Genomic DNA, 14,659 nt, shown 5'->3' with positions numbered 1-14,659 from the left:
TTTATAGGGTGTAACATTTTCTTTACTTACAAACTAAAGTTGGAAGCCTTTCTGTTCATCTCAATTACATCTCTCTTTGTCTTCATGACATAAGCTCTTTCCCTTGGTGGGGATTTATCATTCTAAGACAGGGATCAGAAAATAAATTTTATTATTCAGTGTGATTTGTTGATAGTGGTTGATTTCATATCTTCTGCCACCCCCGCTTTTTTTTTTTTTTTTGAGAGAGAGAAAGTGGGTGCAAGTGAGCGATGTGCAGAGAGAGAAGGAGAGAGAGAGAAGTGGGCCTGGAGCTCACCCAACATGAACTGTGAGATTATGACCTGAGGTGAAGTCAGAAGCTTAACTGACAGAGCCACCCAGGCGCCTGTATCTTCTGCTTCTTTACAAACCAGTCCTCAACTGGTAGAAGAGAGGAAAATGTAACCTGACTTCTTAGTTTCTATATAAATAAGGAGAAATAGGGTGTTGTCAGTAGTTTTCTGATTATGATCTAGGAGACTGTACTTTCTTACTTGATACGTGATAGTCATCTGTCAGGCTTTATTTTGGGCATTAGTGATATATTGGTAAACAACAGAGATCTAGTCATCACAAAGCTGAAACCTATGGGGATGCAGGTAAATAAAAAGATAGCCTTTTAATGTAATAGGTACTGTGATAAGGGGAGTTCAGGGTGTCTTAAGCCCATAAGAACACTTAATCCAGCCTTGGGAATGGCTAAAGACAGATCTGCGTTAATCCTGGGATATAAGTTTGTCAGTTGCCTTTCTCTGTACCATCATGAAACCGTCCAAGAGAATCCCACTGTCTTGGAGAGCTAGAATTGCCACCTCTATTCTCCATTGTCCTCAAACAGAAACTGAGGATAATGTAGTTTTGGTAAATGTTATTGGTGTAAGTCCATATTGAGATCTTGGTAAAAGCTTTTCTGAGCCTTTGCTGTCCTGAAAGTATCCTTGCCCTTATAAGCTCCAGCCAGTCCATTTCTCATTCTTGAGATTTTACCTTCACCTATGATCTCTTGTCCCTGATAGTAGCACAAGCTAAATTTATTAAGTGATCTTCATACCTCCTAGAAAGGAATTAATAATGCCATAATGAATCTTTTCCAGAGATTCCCCCCTTCTTAATCTATTAGGATTTATGAACATGTCTTTTGTAGAGTCCTAAATATGATGGTGTATCAAAGTACTTTAACTTACATATAGGAAAACTCTTTTAGATTTTTGTTTTATTCTCTTAATCTTCATACTTGGAAAATGTCCAGTATGATGGAAACATTACAATCAGAAAAGCAACTATGGGGAGAAAAGACCTTTTAGGTTTCTTACTGGAAATAGATGGTACTTTTTATTAATTGGTATTTTATAAATGGGAAGCCACTTCTGGGACCCATGTGTTATGTCAGACTTTAAGGTATTGAAATTTATGTTTTGCTAACTATATGTTTTGTCAGCTAAATATTGAAAAATAAAACTCCATCCAGACTGACAAACTATTGTGAAAATATCTTAGTTTTACTTAAAAAAACAAAAACAAAAACAAAACTATTTGCTGTGTATGTATTTTAGCATTGCATTGGTAAGACATTTTATTTCTGTTTGGTTTTCAATTCCTTATGCTTTAGCCAGTATTCTTTGGTTGAAAATTGACCTTTTTAGTTTACATTTTTTTTTTAATGTTTATTTATTTTGGGGACAGAGAGAGACAGAGCATGAATGGGGGAGGGGCAGAGAGAGAGGGAGACACAGAATCGGAAGCAGGCTCCAGGCTCTGAGCCATCAGCCCAGAGCCTGACATGGGGCTCGAACTCACGGACCGCAAGATGGTGACCCGAGCTGAAGTCGGACACTTAACCGACTGAGCCACCCAGGCGCCCCATGACCTTTTTAGTTTAAATACTCTTCCCCTGGAACAAGAATTTAAAAAGCAAAAACAAAAACTTCAAAACTAAACTGGAGCATTTTCTTAAAATCTTTGGCTTAAAAAGGCTTATATACATAAATATGGAAAAGTTAAATTTGGGGATTAATATGTGCATCAGTGATAGGTACTTATTTCTTATCATAGTGATATCAGAGGTACTAGATATAGCCTAGAGTTGGGAGTCAGATATTTTGACTTTCTTAGCTTTGGTTACCTGAGACATACTAGTTTATTACTCAGTCCCTTCCTCAACTGAAAAAGAAAAGAGGATAAATGAACCTGTCAATTTCACAGTCAGTGTTATATATGTGTATATATGTGTGCATATATATATATATACACACATACATACATATATATACATATATATATAAAATAAGATTCATCATCTAATCTCAGCTCTTTGGCATTAGATTTTTGTGCACTATGAATTGCTAATATGAGATGGTAGAAAGTTGCCAATTTTAATTAGAATTTTTTTTTTTAACAGCTACTTAAAGCGCAGAAGAAGGCCCAGAGAAGGGAACACATGCTAAAGCTCGAGGCTGAGAAGAAAAAGCTTCGTACTATACTTCAAGTTCAGTATGTATTACAGAACTTGACACAGGAACACGTACAGAAGGATTTCAAAGGGGGCTTGAATGGTGCAGTGTATTTGCCTTTAAAAGAACTTGACTACCTCATTAAATTTTCAAAACTGACCTGCCCTGAAAGAAATGAAAGTCTGAGGTAAGCCGAAGAAAATATTTTCCTAAAAGAGAACACATAACATTTTAGCCTAGTTTTTTAGTTTTATATATTTTATAGTATTTATACATACACATACATGTACACACACATATATACGTATATAATAATTAAGAAAACATTATTGTGATTCACAATGGGAAACGTTGGCCAGACCAGACTGTGATAGGGTTGATAGGCTGTCTAGAAGGAAAGTCAATTTCAATGATCTCATTAATGTGCTTTTTTTATTGTAACATTGATTTTAAAAATGATGTCTCATCAAGTTTTGCCCCTATACAAGTATTAATTATGTATATGCTTAAAGGTTTTTTTGTAATTGTCTCAGGCTATTGTATTACCTGAGAGTCTTTGTCTTCTTACTACTGCTGTACTTAAGTGGAGGTTAATAAAATTTAACTTGGCCAGTATCATTAAACTTTCAAAGTGGGATAGGGGCGCCTGGGTGGCTCAGTCGGTTAAGCGTCTGACTTCAGCTCAGGTCACGATCTCGCGGTCCGTGAGTTCGAGCCCCGCGTCAGGCTCTGGGCTGATGGCTCAGAGCCTGGAGCCTGCTTCCGATTCTGTGTCTCCCTCTCTCTCTCTGCCCCTCCCCCGTTCATGCTCTGTCTCTCTGTCCCAAAAATAAATGTTAAAAAAAAAAAAAAAAACTTTCAAAGTGAGAATTATTTGGTGGTCTTCTTATACTGTGAATAAATACTGAGAAGCAAATCTGATAATTTCAAATAAAACCCAGCAACTTGAGGCTACCTAGTTTTTCCCAGTTATCCGTTTGCTGTTTTCGCTTTGATGGGGGAAATCATCTAATGAGCAGATCTCTGTGCTTCTGCTTTGTTAGATATGGGGTCCTTCCAATGTTGTGTCTTTGGCCATGCTAAAGCAGGGTCAGATTTCAACCATTACTGGAAATCAGCCCTATATCAGGAAAAAAATCTAATAAAACTCTCAATTATCTCTATAGTCATATGTATTTTTTTTTAATTCCCATTCTGATAGTGTAGCCCATCATCATCATCACCTATGTGGTTGTTTCCTTCTCTTCACTTTGATGAATTTAGGGAGTGTAGCTTACTTTAATATGTGTAAGTGAAACATAATTTGAAAAATAAGCTGCTCTCTTTAAAGTCAAATGCAGCTCTTAATATTGCCATTCCACTGTTCTTCCTTCTAGGACATAACACTTGACAATTAATGACACTGCATTGACAGCCTCAAACTCTTTTTGGTCTGTTCCTTAGTGGGTCTATTTGGTACAATATTTTAGTTGTTTTTAAGAGAAAATGCTTACGTTTGATATCCATAAATAGGCATTTAGTCGTCTTTTACAAAATTTTAACTTTTTGAGAGAGTAAAAAGACAAAATTAACCTTGAATGTCCTGATTGTTGACGAGTTCTACCGTATAAGTTGTACTGCTCCACGTGTATATGTGTGTACCTCTAAAGCTACTTCGTTCTGCTCTGCTTTTCCTTGTCAGTGTTGAAGACCAGATGGAGCAGTCGTCCTTGTACTTTTGGGACCTTTTGGAAGGTAGTGAAAAAGCAGTGGTAGGAACGACATGTGAGTTTTCTCTACTCTGGACTTATGCAGTAAATACTAGACTTTATGTTTAGAAGTTTAGTATGATATTGAGGGCTGAAACTGTGTCAGTTCATTAGAACTTACATGTCTGACAATGCTATATTCATAGGGAAAAAGATCTCTGTTTAGTTTGGTTAAAAGCAGCTACTGTATAATCATACTCACTAAATGGAACCTAGGGAGAGTTTTTAAGTGGCAAGCCACTATGATTTAAGAATAAGAGCTAAAGACCAGTGCTGGCTTCAACACCGGCTTGACCATTTTGGGGTTCAGTTCTCTGCATAGCAGTACCGTACTAGTTCTATTTAAGAATCTTAAATACATACATTGTTATGTATCGGACCTGCCTAAGAAAATGGGAATGGCTTGGCTACATAGTCTACTGAAGCATTGTTGTCTGTCAATCTGGAAATGATCTAGAGAGAAAGAGGCTTTTGGCTTCCTAAATAGACTTCAGCCAAATGACCAAGTACAAATGAACATTAAGTACATAGTTTTGTGTACTGGCTTAGGATAATGAGAACACTACAAGCTGGTAAACATTTTTGTTAGTAGTGAATGCTTCCTTTTTTGGAAATATATTTGTAGTATAATGCTTTCAAAATTTCTATGTCCTTTCAAGTTTAAATTATAGAAATTTTTTTCTTGGTTAGAATGCGAAATGATACAAATAACTTTGGGACATAGTTTGACAGTTTCTTACAAGTGTATGCTTACCAAATGACCAAGCGATTATACTGCCAGTACCCAAGAGAATTATAAACACATGTTCACGTAAGTACTTGACATGAATGTTCATACCAGCTTCATTCATGATAGCCCCAAACTGAACACAACTTAGACGTACATCAACTGATAATTGTTACACAAAATATGGTATGTTCATACAATAGAATCTACTCAGGAATAAAGAAAGGATAAACTGTTGATACATGCAACAACATGGATGAATCTCAAAATAATTATGCTGAGTGAAAGAAGCCAGACCAAAAAATGGATACTTATTTATATGGATAAATGGATCCCATTTATATGGAATTTTAGAAAAGACATAACTAGAATGATAGCAGGTCAGTTGTTGCCAGGGAGTGGGAGGAGGGGATTGATATAAAAGGGACACGAGGGAACTTTTGATGAAAATGTTTTATATCATGGTTCTGGTGGAAGTAACATGACTATGTACATGCTAAAACTGTACACTTAAAATGACTGAACTAAAATGAATGAACTAAAATTATACCTCAAAGTTTATTAAAAAAATAATAAACAGGGCGGCTGGGTGGCTCAATTGGTTAAGCATCTGACTTCAGCTTGCATCATGATCTCATGGTTTGTAAGTGGAGCCTGCTTCGATTTCTGTGTCTCCCTCTCTCTGCCCCTGCCCTGCTCGTGCTCTATCAAAAATAAGTGAATATTAAAAAAAATATATTAAAAACCTGTCATAGTACTCCTATGAAAGGAATAATAGACCCAAATCAAGTATGGGCACCCAAACGTAATTTGGGAATTACGTTTTTAGGGGATATTAAAAGGGAAATAGACTTTAGATCTGTTTATGGTGCAGCTACTTTAACATCATTTTAAGATTTTTCTTGTGCATCAAATGGTGATATGCTAAGAGTCACAGCATAATTCAAGAGTAAAATCTTTATCATGGGATTTTGGAGTTTAAAAATCTTTCAGAGATCCTCCACGCTAGGGTTTTCTAATGGTTATGTTTGAGGAACTTTTACTTCTATGAAGCCTTAATTACTTGGAAGGTAGAATAATTGCTGGTTGTGATGTCTTTGGGACAGATAGGAAAAATGGCTTTTCTCTCAGTTCAGGGAACAGATGTGTGCTTTTGTAACATAGCCTTTGATTAGGGTCTCTGATTTTAGCCATTTTTCAAATGGTGGAAATGGAGGCCCAGAGAAACTTAAGTGACTTGCTAAACTTTGGGATTCTGATCTTTAAAATTTATATTGATTCAGCATGACAGAAATATGGCTTGCACATTTGCTGTTCATGATACTGACCAGTTCTTTGAATCCCCCCAATGTGGGGTGTTGACATACTGTAACTAGGATAAAATTATATTAGGATTTCTATTCCAAATAATTTTCCATGAACTATTAGGTTATGTGATAACTAAGTCTTAATCACTCTTTCTTAGACAAACACATGAAAGATCTGCTGTCTAAATTGCTGAACTCAGGCTATTTTGAAAGTATCCCAGTCCCAAAAAATGCTAAGGAGAAAGAAGTATCATTGGAGGAAGAAATGCTAATAAAATCAGAGAAGAAAAAACAATTATTGAAAACTGAATCTGTCAAAGAGTCAGGTTTGTTGTGATCTCGGAAATTCTTTATAGTAGTTGCATTTTTAATATTTACACAGAATGAGTGAAATCATTGTAAAAGGATTGCCTTATTTTAATTTGTTAATTTCTACACGCATGGAAATCTTTACTTGCTGCAGGATAAACTTAGGTTTAGAATAGGTCTCTAGGTTTTATTACTGTGATTTACAGAATGAATGCTAACAGAAACATAGGTTATCCTTTGTTACAAGAGAATACCCTGCTCAAATGAGGCCCTTATGGAATTTGAATGAACCTCTTTGTTAAATTGTTAGTAGGATAATTCCATTTAAAATTGTCACTTAAGAGGCGCCTGGGTGGCGCAGTTGGTTAAGCGTCCGACTTCAGCCAGGTCACGATCTCGCGGTCCGTGAGTTCGAGCCCCGCATCAGGCTCTGGGCTGATGGCTCAGAGCCTGGAGCCTGTTTCCGATTCTGTGTCTCCCTCTCTCTCTGCCCCTCCCCCGTTCATGCTCTGTCTCTCTCTGTCCCAAAAATAAATAAACGTTGGAAAAAAAATAAATAAATAAAATTGTCACTTAAAATGTTTATAGTAGAATCCAATATGGTAGTAGAATGAGAATATAAATAATCTAAGGTTAACATATTTGGAAAATGTTTGCCAAAATCAGTAAATGTACTTTTCAAAATTCCACCTTTCTTAAGGGAAGAAATATTTTGAGTGTATGGCAGTTTTGCTCCTGTCTGCTCAATTTATTAAAAAAAAAAAAGTCATTTCTATGGGGGTAGAGAAGGCAGAGTTCCAGTGGCCACTACTAGGATGATTCAAGTAATTTCTTATGTCTACTTTCTATTAGTTCTTAACACTTCATCTAATGCTTTAGGGTTTCCATTCCCTTACTACCTTCCAACCTTAAACTGGCTCGTAGGAGACCTTTAAGGCCTGTTTCAATGACTAATTTTTACCCCATGGGACTAGAGGTATAATTTCAACTTTAAAGAAGCTGTATTTGTGTGTAAGAGGAGATAGTCTTATTTTCAGTCAGTTTTTAACTGCAACTTGACTTTAGAAAAGTGTTATATAAGGAGAACTGCTAGCTTTAGCTAGTCTCAGACCACATGCTTTTGACCAACAAGCAATAGTGAGAATTACTCCTGCCATTAATATATTTCATTGTACTGTCCCTTTTTTAAAAAAATATGTTACTAGAATAAATTACAGTTGTAATAAGTCTAAAAATGTAGTTTAGTATTTGCTTAATACTCCTTTTATCTTTTCAGAGTCTCTTATGGAACTTGCACAGCCAGAGATACAACCACAAGAGGTAAGTTTCTAAAAGGTAATTTGCTGATTTTGGTTTTTGAGACTTTTGTGTTGTGTTGCATTCAGGAGCTGAGGCTCTGGAACTAGGTTTCTTAAACTTGAATCCTAGTTTTGTAGCTTATGAGCTTAGTGACTTTGGCTAAGATATCTAGCCCAGCTGTGTCTGCTCTCCTCATGTATATAGAATAGGGATAATAGTAATGCCTGCCTTATGAGGCATCTTGTGAGGATGAAAGGAGTCAAATTCTAAATTACTTAGAATTTGAATTTGACCTGGTGCACAGTAAACTGCTCAAGCGTTAGCTACTGTTCTTGGCCCTTTAAAGATGGGTAGGATTTTGCTCTTGTTAGAATTTACTCACGTTGGTAGTAAAGTATTTGTTCTCTTTTTGAAGTGACATTGAAATTCATGGAAGCTGAAAAAAACCAAAGAGTCAAAGTCACAGTATGGCTGGTAGAGAAATAAAGAAAAGGCTGCTAATTCAGGAAACATAAGGCTTAAGGTTAAATAGTGTAAATGTGTGTAGTTGAACTATATCCTCTGCCTTAACATTTTAGGGAGTCGGGTAATAGAGTGGTCTAAGGTTGGCAGAGGCAGAATAACCTTGGTCAAAGAGCCTGAATCAAGCAAATGTGGCACGGTGATGTGCAGTTCTTAGGTAGGTCAAGTATACATTGCTACTGTTGAAGTATCAAAGGTTGTATTTCTGTTAACTGAGGGAAAAGGAATGGACAAAAACATAGGATGGTCTTTTCAAGTAGGATAAGGACAGAAATTTCCTTTTAGTTTAGTATAGTGACTCAGACCAATGGACATAGGAATACTAATAGAGTTCAGTGTTCCCCTCAAGGTCTCTCAAGGTCTTTTATAAATCTTGTGACTCAAGCACGTATTTTCCTCTGGTCTAGTTTCTTAACAGACGTTACATGACAGAAGTAGATTATTCAAGCAAACAAGATGAAGAGCAATCTTGGGAAGCAGATTATGCTAGAAAACCAAATCTCCCCAAATGTTGGGATATGCTTACTGAACCCGATGGTCAGGAGAAGAAACAGGAATCCTTCAAGTCTTGGGAGCCTTCTGTTAAGCACCAGGAGGTATCAAAGCCTGCAGTTTCCTTAGAACAGAGGAAACAAGATCCAAAACTCAGGTCTACTCTGCAGGAAGAGCAGAAGAAGCAGGATGTCTCTAAACCTAAGCCAGCTCCTAGCCAGTGGAAGCAAGAAACTCCTAAATCCAAAACAGGATATACTCAAGAAGAACAGAAGAAGCAGGAGACACCAAAACCTTGGCCAGTTCAGCTGCAGAAAGAACAGGATCCAAAGAAGCAATCTCCAAAGTCTTGGACACCTTCTGTGCAGAATGAACAGGACATCACCAAGTCATGGACCACTCCCATGTGTGAAGACCAGGATTCAAGACAGCCAGAGACTCCAAAATCCTGGGAAAATAATGTTGAGAGTCAAAAACGCCCTTTAACACCACAATCACAGATTTCTCCCAAGTCCTGGGGGGTAGCTCCAGCAAGCCTCATACCAAATGACCAGCTCCTGCCCAGGAAGTTTAATACTGAACCCAAAGATGTGAGTTTGTTTTTATCAGTCTGCTCTGGTCAATGTAGGCATAAATAAGGACTGGTGGTAGTCATAACTTTTTAGTCCTCTTTAAAAAGAATCTCCGAAATCTGTGTTAAATTCATGTATAAAGTATTTCACTTAACTCCTTAATACGTAATTGGTTTTCCCCTTGAAACTGGAAGTAGACCTAGTCTGTGTTTTAAGCCTAAGCTGAGGTGAAATTTCCACAGTTAGAAACTATTGTTTGAATGCCAAAATTTTAATGACATGATATGATATGAAAATAGTGAATAGCTCAGACAAGACCTTAGTGTGAACACATGAGAAATGTAAATGCATGTCACAAGACGAGGGGCTTGTTTTACTGTGTTTCATTCATCATCTTCCGCCTGGCACATGGATGACCTTTTCTGGTAGAAGTTCCATTTTTCTGTATTCTCTTGAGTTTCTTTCACTCTTTGTAATCACTCAGGTTAGCCTGCACTCTTTGAAGAAGGTACATGGTGGTTGCAGATATTCCAGTAGGTCGGGTAGGATCTGAATTAGTTCTCCATTTCTGTTTCAAAATGAGAATTTTTCTGGAAGTGGAAACTATAGGCTTTAAATATTCTGTAAGTTTGGAATATGAGATTTAGTTCAAATAGAAGACCTCATTCTGTTAATGATAACCTATTTCAGGAAGATGAGAAGGCTTATAATGAATAAGCCTTGGATACACTGCTATTAAGGTTATTAAATTACAAGTTGTTTACTTCTCTTTAAATATGAACTTGTTACTACCTTGTTTGCTAAGAAATGTGAACTTATCTTCCCAGTGTTTTCCATCTATGTCTAGTAGTGTTCCCTGCACTTCATGCCATTTTAGCCAGAGGCTCTCTGATAAATCTTTGGTCCCCTAACAGTGTGAAAAACTTTTGCTTGGAGAAATCAAAGCATTGCTTTTTATAAATAAACTGCCAAAGGGGCGCCTGGGTGGCTTAGTTGGTTAAGCATCCGACTTCGGTTCAGGTCATGATCTCACGGTTTGTGAGTTAGAGCCCTGCATCGGGCTCTGTGCTGACAGCTCAGAGCCTGGAGCCTGCTTCAGATTCTGTGTCTCCCCGTCTCTCGGCCCCTCTCATGCTCATGTGCTGTCTCTCTCTGTCTCTCAATAATAAATAAGCATTAAAAAAAATTAAAAAAACCTGCCACTGTTTCGGTTTTGCCTTACGGGAAGAGAACTTCAGAGTTACTTGTCTCCCTTTGCTCACCTTTTTTCCTCTTTTCTTCAAGTGCTAATATCAATTTTAGCTTCTTCCTGACCCTATAGAAGATTGATAGCCTTATTTCATTAACCAGGTATCACACAACAATAATTGTAATATGACAACTATTTTGAGAAACTTACTTAAAAAACCAATTTAATATTTCAGTAAAGCTGTTTTAAGAAACCCAATTTAAAATTCCATTAAGTATAGTAGTACTGAGCCTTTACCTTACCAGAATATTATACTATATGTTGGATAGTATGTAGAATTAGTTGGAAAGGCCGAAACTCATTTAATTTGTCTTTATGGTACAGACTGCATTATATTGAATTTGCAGGGCCTTTCAGTGACTGAGAGGACACTTCTCTATATAGTACACTGTCTGTCTTGCAGTATCAGCTTTCTAGAACATGACTAAGTACAGTCAAGGACAAAATGGAGTTCAAAGCTAAAAGACTAGATAACGTGAAATTAATCACTAAAGCTCATACTTTTCTCCTAAAAGAGTCTTTCGTATATTTACTTAGGATTTATTAACTCTTATTTTGTATGGCACTTTTGACAAGCTTAGCTGTGTAACTTCCCAGTGAATTAGAAGGTGGAGAAGAGGAGCTGGTGGAGACAGATACTGGCAGCTGTAAGATGTTAACATATCAGCATTAGGTCTAATTCAGGGTATGCAGCTTTCATAAGCAACTTAGCGTGAGGACTAACCACTTTATAAACATCATTAGTTCCCCGAAGTACTTAACCTGATAACAAAATATAGTAGTGTATTTCTTCAACCTTAGGATGTGTTTGTATACATATTTACTTCTTAATGTTTCTGAAAGCAGACATTTAAAAGGGGAATGTGGTGATAGTAACTTTTTCTCTGGGGAAAAAAAAATCATTTGCGTGTCTTACAGTTAGTGATATCTTATAAAGAATATCATCAGTTGATTGTCCATAATGAAAAAACTTTCTGTCAAGGAAGTTTTATTACTCTGGGTCTTCCCTTTGAAAAGAAGTTGTTTTAGAAAGATATCCATTAGAGGTATTGTGAAAGGGAAAAAGTGTTTATAAAGTTTGCTTAAATTATTTAGAAAATGTATTGTTGTGGAAATTCTTTACCTGACATAAATCTGATAAATGGGCTTTGCTATGTGTTCTGCTTTCATTAAGATGTAGTGATAAGGTGAGTTTCCTGAATTAGGCTGTTGAATGTGAATTTCGCTCTTATACATTGTGGGTTTATTTTGTAGGTGCCTAAGCCTATGCATCAGCCTGTAGGTTCTTCCTCGACCCTTCCAAAGGATCCAGTATTGAGGAAAGAAAAACTGCAGGATCTGATGACCCAGATTCAAGGAACTTGTAACTTTATGCAAGTATGAGCCATTCTTAAATGAATCTTAAATGATATTCCTGGGGCTACTCGCTTCTAATCAGAAGTATTACAGTGAAGTGTTTTTGTTTTTTTTTTTAATGTTTATTTATTTTTAGAGAGAGAGAGGCAGAGACACAGGGTGTGAGCAGAGGAAGGGCAGAGAGAGTGGGAGACATAGAATCTGAAGCAGGCTCCAGGCTCTGAGCTGTCAGCACAAAGCCTGATGCAGGACTTGAACTCACAAACCGTGAGATCTGACCCGAACCAAAGTCAGATGCTTAACTGACTAAGCCACCCAGGCGCTCCTGTAATGAAGTTGCTAAGAGGTTAGGTTCTGGTGTTCAGAATGCATGGGAATTCTGGCCACTTCCTAGCTTTCACAGTTCAGGCTAGTTACTTTACTCTTTGCCTTGGTTCTTTTTTTGAAAAATGAGGATAATAATTCTTACTCCTAAGTTTGTTGTGAGTAATGAAATGAATTAAACATGTAAAAAGTATAAGTGTTCAAATATATTTTCTGCTGTAGATCATTGGTAGTTTCCACTCAGACTGTGAGAACCTACTCTGTGCTTGGCATTCTGGTAGGTGCTATTGTGTGTAGAAAATCATAAGACATTTATTGCCTTCAAGGAGTTTATATTCCAGTTGTATAAGATTTTAACTTGTGGCAATAGTTAAGTGCTAAATTGTGTCATACAGAGTCTTACAGAATTTCAGAATAGTACAATATTATTGAAGGAGGAAGTAGACAAATAAGATCTTTTTGTGTAGTAAAAAGATCTTGAGCTTTGGAATTAGACTTGTGTTTAAATGCCGGTTCTGCTATTTACTGGCTATAAAATCCATGGCAAGTTATTTAGCCTGTAATCCTCTACTTATAAAATGAGGGAATTCCTTACCCATTTAGGTTATTTGAAGATGAAAAGTGATTACTACAAGGGTAGCTTAATTATTCAAAATGTTGGAAACATTTGAAAACTAAGATAGGCAGATGGGAGAGAGAATCGTTACTCATTATGAAAGATCAGAGAGCATGAATGAGCTAGATTAGTGGTTGAGATGAGACTGTTAAACCCTCAGTTGTTGGACATAATAAAAGCAAGGTTACAGAATTAATGCTTGTGTTTAAGAGCTTAAGTCAGGAGTTTTTTTTTTTTTTCATAGTTAAGCCTTGGAATTACTTGACATAATTTTAAGGTTTGACAGTTACTTTAGATTTTAACTCTTTAACTTTTTCTCTTATGAAGACTAAGTTGTTGGAGTATCTGGGTGGCTCAGTTGGTTAAGCGTCCAATTCTCTATTTTGGCTTAGGTCATGATCTCACAGTTTATGGGATTGAGCCCTGCATCAGGCTCTGCTGATAGCATGGAGCCTGCTTGGGATTCTCTCTCTATTCCTCTCTCTCTGCCTCTGCCCTGCTCATGAGTGCTCTCTCTCATAATAAACACTTTTTTTTTTTTAGATAAAGAGTAAGTTATCAACATTTTGAGATAGTTATTAGCTAGATTCTTATAGGTAATAGCTATGGACAGTGTTGTGAATAATGCAATGGTAATAGCTTTTAAACAGTTTATTTTTTTTTAAGTTTATTTTTGAGAGAGAGCACAGGAAGGGCAGAGAGAGAGAAATCCAAGCAAGCTCCACACATCAGCACAGAGCCCAACATGGGGCTTGATGTCATCAACTGTGAGATCATGACCCGAACCAATATCAAGAGTCAGACACCCAACTGACTGAGCCACCCAGGTGCCCCAATGGTAATAGCTTTTAAATGAATAATTGTTTCTAGTCATAATTTAAAAAATCTTGTCTTTAGGAATCTATTCTGGATTTTGACAAACCTTCAAGTGCAATTCCATCGTCACAGCCGCCTTCAACTACTCCAGGTAGCCCAGTAGGTATGTAATCATAACTGAGAGTAAACATGCATAGGTCTAACATTTGTTACCTCTTACAAATAATTTTACTCTAGATATCTTAAGGGTTAAATTGTGTCTCTGTGTTAATTCTAAATGTATCTATGTGTCATCAGTTATATATGGGTAAATTACCATTAAGACATTAGTGTGCTCACCTGACCTGTTTGCCTTTTATAGAAGGTCTCCAGATGGTTAAATGGAGAAACACAAGCTGGTTTTGCAAATTTTGAAGTGATTGGGATCCTTTTGACTCTATAAATCTAGTATTGAAACTTTTTGATCCCAATTATGAGTGAAATTACATCAGTGATATTTAAGTACATCGATTAACACAGTACCTAATGACGGAACCTAGAATTGAATCTGGCCTGACGTTAGGCTTTTTGCTCTACACTCATTTATTTCAGGGGAGGAATGAGGTATTTGAAGCCACAGTCCAGTTGTAGTGAGCAGACACCAACTAGAAGATGGGTGTAGTAATTCCTGGATGAAGTAAGGAGAATAAAGAGTAATTAACAAAAGTGATAGACATTAACAAGAAAAAACCAAACCGAAACTATATAATTGAAAAGCATATTAATATACATGACCAAAGGGGGGGAAAAAACCTGAAAAGACATATGACCCAGCTAAGAGTTATTTTGAAACTTGGAATTTGAGTGTATCA

At 36.8% G+C, this 14,659-nt stretch overlaps 1 protein-coding gene across 16 annotated transcripts in view; it reads left to right on the top strand.

Annotated features, from left to right (window-relative positions):
* CAPRIN2 (caprin family member 2) overlaps nucleotides 1–14,659 on the top strand; it is a 45,436-nt gene that overhangs the window by 15,221 nt on the left and 15,556 nt on the right. For 15 of the 16 annotated variants that reach the window (XM_043562629.1, XM_043562627.1, XM_043562621.1 and 12 more), the window contains exons 5-11: nucleotides 2,420–2,658; nucleotides 4,153–4,235; nucleotides 6,412–6,579; nucleotides 7,839–7,882; nucleotides 8,791–9,465; nucleotides 11,951–12,073; nucleotides 13,890–13,971. In XM_043562629.1, coding sequence (XP_043418564.1) covers nucleotides 2,420–2,658; nucleotides 4,153–4,235; nucleotides 6,412–6,579; nucleotides 7,839–7,882; nucleotides 8,791–9,465; nucleotides 11,951–12,073; nucleotides 13,890–13,971 — 1,414 coding nt within the window. The remainder of the gene's footprint in view (nucleotides 1–2,419; nucleotides 2,659–4,152; nucleotides 4,236–6,411; nucleotides 6,580–7,838; nucleotides 7,883–8,790; nucleotides 9,466–11,950; nucleotides 12,074–13,889; nucleotides 13,972–14,659) is intronic. The other variant, XM_043562632.1, reaches the window with a different exon arrangement.

Source organism: Prionailurus bengalensis, chromosome B4 (genome assembly GCF_016509475.1).
Source record: "Prionailurus bengalensis isolate Pbe53 chromosome B4, Fcat_Pben_1.1_paternal_pri, whole genome shotgun sequence".
In the NCBI taxonomy this organism is placed as follows: Eukaryota; Metazoa; Chordata; class Mammalia; order Carnivora; family Felidae; genus Prionailurus; species Prionailurus bengalensis.
The sequence above is the reverse complement of the archived record's forward strand: the minus strand, read 5'-3'. Positions and strand labels throughout refer to the sequence as shown.